The sequence below is a fragment of the Benincasa hispida genome, chromosome 10 (genome assembly GCF_009727055.1).
Source record: "Benincasa hispida cultivar B227 chromosome 10, ASM972705v1, whole genome shotgun sequence".
NCBI lineage: Eukaryota > Viridiplantae > Streptophyta > Magnoliopsida > Cucurbitales > Cucurbitaceae > Benincasa > Benincasa hispida.
This window is the reverse complement of record NC_052358.1, coordinates 2,996,169-3,003,614: the sequence shown is the minus strand read 5'-3', so window position 1 is coordinate 3,003,614 and position 7,446 is coordinate 2,996,169. Positions and strand designations below refer to the sequence as shown.

General features: G+C 36.5%; 1 protein-coding gene across 2 annotated transcripts in view; it reads right to left on the bottom strand.

The window, feature by feature from the left end:
• The window catches only part of LOC120088004 (DNA ligase 1), a 21,354-nt gene extending 16,242 nt beyond the window's left edge, over nucleotides 1–5,112 (bottom strand). Inside the window, exons 1-3 of one of the 2 annotated variants that reach the window (XM_039045032.1) lie at nucleotides 4,110–5,112; nucleotides 3,649–3,765; nucleotides 3,298–3,399 (exon numbers count right to left, since the gene is read on the bottom strand). In XM_039045032.1, coding sequence (XP_038900960.1) covers nucleotides 3,298–3,399; nucleotides 3,649–3,765; nucleotides 4,110–4,937 — 1,047 coding nt within the window. In that variant the 5' untranslated portion in view covers nucleotides 4,938–5,112. The remainder of the gene's footprint in view (nucleotides 1–3,297; nucleotides 3,400–3,648; nucleotides 3,766–4,109) is intronic. The other variant, XM_039045030.1, reaches the window with a different exon arrangement.
• Nucleotides 5,113–7,446: the final 2,334 nt, after the last annotated feature.

Genomic DNA, 7,446 nt, shown 5'->3' with positions numbered 1-7,446 from the left:
CATTTAATAACTTTATCGATAAAATATCATCATTCAATATAATAAGTTCATTATAACACTTTACCGTAGGAGTCAATTTCTCCCTGAATAGGTTTTTCCACGTAAAACTCCTCGAGTGTCGATCTTCATTTCCTAATTTCAATGATGGTTCAGAGCCAAAAAGGTGAGTGGAAATACCTCGTTAATCTTCCGGCATTAGAGAAATGCAAAGCCTCAGTCATCAAAATACTTGCAACACTGGTGTTGAAGGTACTGCTAAAGGCTGGAATGAAAGGTTTTGTGATCTCCACAGACTATTCACGAGGTGACTGCTGATGCGTTCCGTAACCACTCACTCCCAGATGCGCTCTAGTTCCGTGCCGTTATACACGAATACACGAAAGGGGCCTCGCAGAAAGACTAGGCCCAAAAGGAAACCTGGCCCTCCGATAGCAAACGAGACAGTGGAAAAGTCCCCCTTAATTAGGAGATTAATTGGCTTCCATGCTAGGTTACGAATTGAAAAAATTTAACTTCCGTAATGTTAGCTTCCAAGTCTCAAAATCATCACCACAATTCATGAAATACTACCAACTCAATTTCAGGAACCTTATACCAGACCGATTTATAAAAAGAATAAAACTTTTAAAGGTTTCTATTTCTTCATTAGGGAAACCATGAAACTAAGGGTCTATCTTTCCAATCAAAATCATTTTAAAAAAACATTTTTACGAACAAGCACGAAGTGGTGTTGTGTTTACCTAAAGTCAGACGCAAGCGATTCCAAGCACCACGGCGCACGCAAAACTTTCTTCCTTATTATTTAATTCTGCGAATCGAGAGAGAATGTTCACAATTAAATTAACTCAGAACTCTTGCGTACCCTCATACTTCGCACAACAAGACGTATTGCATCAAAAAGCCTAACATTTAAAATCAACCCACCAACGATTTCCCGCCGGAGGAAACACGATCACGATTAACAAGCCCAGGTAAGGTATCTCGGCGTCGCAACAATAATCGGATCTAACATCAAGAAGGCAACCCCCACACGGTCTCGAAACCATAGAAGGTTTGCGTCCAAGCATGCCTGGATTTGAAGTCGCGTGCAGAAACGGAGTGATTTCTTCAGGCAAACTCTTATTTAACCAATCAGACTAGATTTCTACCGATCGGTCGGACGCCACCGTTGTTGGGCCCGCTTATCCCATCCCAGGCACGATTTTCAGCGCAAGTCCCGTCACTTGGGCCATACTAACTTTATTAAGCAAACGCCTCAGCTCACGAGCGTGATAGATATGAAAGTTCCGACAGGCCAGCTGAGAAATCGCGCACTAGGTCACACATGGCGCTGCTTTCATAACCAACCCTATACTATTAAGTAAGCAGTCAATTACCACTTTTAAATTTATTAAAAGATTACTCCATATGAGTAGGATAGCAGCTCTTCCCTCTGAGTATAAGTATACCATGATTCAGTTCGTCCCAAAGTTGGTCAGTGAGCCATGAGTGAGTCAACATTATGAAGAACTTAATATCTCCTATTATCTATTTGGTTGTATTAGACATGGCAATAAGATCTCCAGATGCGTTGCATAATCTCAAAATGTGGATTACTCCAATCTTAACAAAATTATCTAGTTAGTGCTTCAATCACTAGAAAACAAAATTGGATCAAAAAACTTTTCTCGCATTAATCATGGGTAGCCAGATTGAATATGGCGCATTCATTCTTGCCGCGAGATTATAATTATCAGCGATAAATCCCAAGGTGGGGGCTTGGTATAAATTAAAGTTATCTACTTACTCCGTCCATGCCATAATGGTATATAACAACTTTCTAACTCTATTTATCTTGGACCCAAACTATAATTGACATTTTCTGCTCTATGGCCAATGTATCGAATGGGAGCAAGAGTGAAAAATATAGAGAGCAACAATAGAATTATCAAAATTACTGGCGTTAGGTCCGCAAACAATTAATAATGGTGTGGCATTGTAGGGACACGCCATTAAGATTGCACTAGGTTGTACTGGAAAAAGAATACAAATTGCACGAACTTTGGGTAAAAATCCTATAACATATGGAAGCGTAGCTCTGGAAGTGCTAGAGGTATTCTATCTAGCTCTTCGAGTGGGACTCAAATGTTACTCCACAGTTAGAAGTATTCAGAACCACAAACTACGGGCAAAACCTATACTCATATTCAGCCACTGCCGTAGTAGGATATTTGGTTGCCAAAAATGTCAAAGCATATCGAAGTCTATATTTCGAGGCGTCAGAACAGACATCCCCGCACTGCGTACTCTCTACGGTAAACAGAGTTCAATGAATCTGCAAATACAAACGTGGAAGCTTCATTGATGTAACGTCATACTTCAGCAAGATGTCGATTGTTATGGCAAGAAATGGATCTATGTCGGGAGATCATTTGACCGCCCACAAGATGGAATTCAATACACCAAGATAGAAGAGGTGAGCTTGTGTATGATTTTCTTGCCGGGCTGCAACCCAAATTTGATACAGTTCGCAGTAGAATACTGGAAGAACGCAAACATCTTCGTCTCTCATGGAGGTATGTTCAGAAGTTAGATTGGAAGAAGATAGATTGAGTGCAATGAACGGGCCAGGTGGTTACCATTTGTAGAGTCATTGCCTTCGGGGTGAAGTCCTGCTGGAGCTGATGGTGACAAGCAGAATAGTAAAACACCCCCAGTTTGTGAGCATTGTAAAAAACAGTGGCACACGAAGGATCAGTGTTGGAAATTGCATGTCGCCCTCCACAATGGTAAACGTCGCCCTCCTGAATGAACAAGTTGAATTCTTGGGCGCTGCTCTAGTGGGTGAATCAGTTGAGGGGCTGCACAACCTCAGACACAGTCTCCAGTGACTAATCCTGGTGATTCAGGTACCATAGGAATCGGAACAGTTGCTCAATCATGGTAACCCTGCAATCTTTTAGTTCCTTGCTAGAAGGGAATGAGTTTATGGATTCTAGATTCAAGGAGTAACCGATCACCTTGACTCGGGCTCATCCGACCGGTTTCTCTCATACTATCCAAGTGCTGGAAATGAGAGGATTCGAATTGCGGATGGGTCCTTCGCTCCTGTTGCTGGAAAAGGCAGACTGTCACCATTTCAGGGATTTAACTCTGCAAAAATGCTATTCTCTACCATTGCCATGTTTACAATAGACCCAACCTCAGATATAAATAGAATAAGGTGAAACCCTAATTTAGCAAATATAGTAAAAAGACAAAAATGCCCTTAGGGCTAATTTAACGTATTTCAACAAATTAACAAAGCTGAGACATAACCTGCAGCAATCTAATCAGATATAAAGGTTCGCAGTCAGTGGCAGCAACAAGCAGTGACTTGATATGGTTCTTTTTTTTCTCCTGACTATCCTTGCCAGATTCCTGAGAACAACTCAAAAGGTTGAAAAGGAAATCTTAAAAAAAATGACATTATGACCATAAATTAACAGCGCATAATAGAGCAAATTCCACGTCCCACATTTACAGAACCGCAAGAATGCGATAATATTAGAAAAAATGTATAATTTATTATCCTAGTGGGCAAGCATGATTAATAGTTCACAGTTAAACTAACCATAACCTAGTTTACTGGTTATGCACTAAAAAATTGGAATCACAAGCCTAACACACCTTAGCAATCAGCCGAAATGTATCAAATACTTTGGTAATAGTTAAAGCATCGGGCTTTCGCATCATGGATTGAGATGAACGGCTGGCTTTAGCAACAAGACCTAAATCTCCCAATTCCTGTCAACAACTGAGACATTAAAATATATAATGTTCGTTGTTCAAATAGAACTCAACGATAAATTCCTAATACACCAGGAAATGATGAATTGTGACATTCTTAAGACCCTTTGAAAACATTCTAATACTGATGAAAGAAAAATAGGAGTCTTTATCATCCATTCCCTTTCAATTACAAACTCCGTAAACCGAGTTACAATGAAAATAAATCCATGTCTATGAAAACTTCCGGATTGTTGTCCTAATTGTTTCCTATAAAAAATATCTAAAACACCAAACACCGGAATCGTAGTTTCCAAGAAAACATCCTAAATATTAAGAATGGAGTTCAAAAGCCTACTTACCTTGTACTGTTTTTTGACCTGTGCCTCTGTCCTCCCAAAAGCCTCAGAAAGAGCTTTGATAATAGAAGCATCCCCAATCCCCAACTCAAGCCCTTCGTGAGCTGGAGCAATCTTATTCGCCAAAAGATACACAGTAGATACCAAGTCGTCGGGCGTAGTATCCATGACGGTCCTCAGCATGTTGCAGACTATATCGGTGATAATAATCCTACTAGACTCCTCCGAAATCATATCGAACCCCAAACACAGAAACAAAAAGGGAACCCGTTCGCCCTCTTTCCAACATGCAACATTCTTCGAGTTGAAATCCTTGGCCTTCCTTTTCAACTCTGGAATAGAGCTCTTCAATTTTGCAGTTCTTTCTTGAACACTGGACGCACACGCCTTGTTCCCAAACGGCCCGTTCTTGGGTTCAACACTGCCACCATTGTCCTGACGCAACTTGGTTTCCCCCAAATCTGCAGCGTCCTCGGACTTTACCAGATGAGTACCTCCATGATTGTCCAAATTTGCGATTGAACTGCCGCACTGCGATTCAACAGCCGGCGTTGACTCCAGAGCAACGGAAGAGCTAGGTTTTGGAGGAGGGTCCAAAGAATCAAGGGCTTTACGCTTCTTGGGAGAAGAATTAACGGGCTTCTTCTTGGCAGCGGCCCGAGCACCAGACATGAGAGCATCGAATGCAGAAGGACGAGAAGACATTGATGAAACAAAATTCTGAAAAATGGGTTTGAAAGAGGGAGGTTTGTTGAAGAAGATGAGTTTCTTGAATTGGGGATGAGGCAATGTGATGGGGCGTAGATAATAACATGAACGCAGTGAAAGCATCAATTGTAGGTAATGAAAAGGGGAATAAAGTATTTCAGAGAGAGAAGAACAGAGCAGGAGCGGAAGGGAAGAAGAACTGAGAAATGGCGGGAAGGGCTTTGGATTTTGGGTTTTGGGTTTTGATCGGACTGTAATTGTTAAATTTGATCGAACTGTGTCGGAATCTGAATAAGAAAGATGGTTGCTGAATTTCCGACCCTGCCACCCTGAAGTGGAGATAATGGGCCGTAATGGGCCTGCTTTTCTATAAGTTCTTCGTGAATTTGGACTGAAATTAAGGGTTGTTTGGAAAAAGGGGTAGTTACATAAATGATATTCAAACCCAAAATAATAGAATATATAATACAATGATGAAATAATTATATATATAGAACAGAAAATAGTAAAAAAACCAAAAACTTCACGCTTGGCCACTGTTTTATACGTTGTTTTCCGATTTTCTCAAATTAAAATATATTGGTAATAACTTTAAATTTAAGAAGTATGTTGTCAGTGGCTATCACCGATAGTTGCAATCAATGATACTGCTATGAGTAGTAATTTTCAATTTAAGAAATATTCTATCAGTTGCTATAACTAAAAAATATTATCATTCGCTATCAGTGATACTGTCATTAGTAAATATCACTGACAGCTGTTAGTAGTGATTGAAACTGATAGCTGCTATTAGTGATACTGCTATCAATAATAACTTTCAATTTAAGAAATGTGCTATCAATTTATATGACTAATAAATGTTATCAGTTGCTACCAGTGATACTATCGTCAATAAATATCACTGGTAGCTACTATTAGTGATAGAAATTGATAACTACTATCAGTGATAACTTTCAATTCAATAAATTTGCTATCAGTTGTTATCGTTGATGGTTGTTATAAGTGACACTGCTATTAGTCATAACTTTCAATTTTAAAAATTGGCTATCCATTGTTATCACTGATATATTCATGTTAATGATAGCCAAATAGTGGCTATTGTTTGTATGTTTCTATGTTTTTTGTTGTGTGAATTTGATATCATGTTATACTTGTTTGTAAATAATCGGGGTCTTTTGATTAATTTGTTGATACATGTAATGTGTTTGTATGTCGTTGTTGATACATATAGGTATAGAATGATATCATTCTACATCGACCATCATAAAGGATAGCTAATGTCAGAGATATATTTATATTGCTACCAATGTAAACGATTTCACTTATAGTATTTATGTATTCGTAGTTTTTGAGATGACTCGTCGAAATTGTTTGATTGCGCATAAAATTTTTCATTGATAGTTTGATATCATTGTATCAATGGTAACATGCTATCCATGATAACATGTTATCAGTAATACTACCGATAGACTTCATACTCTCAAAGTCCAATTAAAAAAATAATAATATTGGCTTGTTTGATAACGTTCTCATTTCTCATTTTTTGAGAAATAAACTTGTTTAATAATTATTAACGTTACTATTTCCAACTTTTGATAAATGTTTATAAAAACGGTGCAAATTGAAAACTAAAAAAAGTAGTATCTTTCAAATTTGTGTTCATTTGCTATTTATATTTAACGTTTCGTTATAATAATCAAGTCTGATGACTGACTTGTTGGTGTTAAATTATTCGTGATTTGTTTTCATTTGAAACTTGGTCTCGTAGTTTTTATTTTTTTTTAATGATTCTAGTAGGAAATGGGAAGATATGGAGAGAGGAAAATGTTCAGAGAGATGAGGAGAATGGGAAGATGGAAACAAGAATTGGATAAAAAAATAAAATAAAAATTAAAAATAAACCGAAGAAATGAAATAAAATTTTAAAAAGAAAAAGATTTCGAAAATCTAAATAAATCAAAGAAAAAAAAAAGATAAATAAATCAAAGAAAATAAGGAGAAAATTTAAAAATAATAATAATAAAGAAATGGAAGAAAGTAAATAAAGGAAATAAAAAATGGAGAAAAGGAAAAAAATAAAAATGAAAGGACAGAACGAGTCATGCAACAAGACGGACGAAATTGAAAATTAAACAAAACAAAACAAACAAACAAACAAACAAACAAATTTGATTGGACAAAGTTTCCATATTTGCAAATATTTACTATATTTTTAAATTTTTTACCTTATTTCTCTATCTATTACAAATATTTTGATTCAAATGGCCAAAACTTAATAGACTTTTAAAAAATGACCACTAGATATTTCAATGAACAACATTAAAAAAGAAAAAGAAAAAGAAAAACTTCTAAAATCAAGCAAAAAAATGGTCAATAACCATATATTAAAAAAAAAGTATCACCTAACATAAATTCATAGATAAAATTTTAAAATTTGTGAGAAGTATAATTTTGCATACAAAAATTCATGTATAAAAAGAATAAAACCTAATTTGGGATTTTCCATCATTAACCATATAAATACATTTTCTCTACAAACATCCTAGGACACATATTAATCGTCTATTTTTCATAACTAAGGTATTTGTGTTTTGTATTATATTCTCGATTATTTTACTTCATATCCATAGTA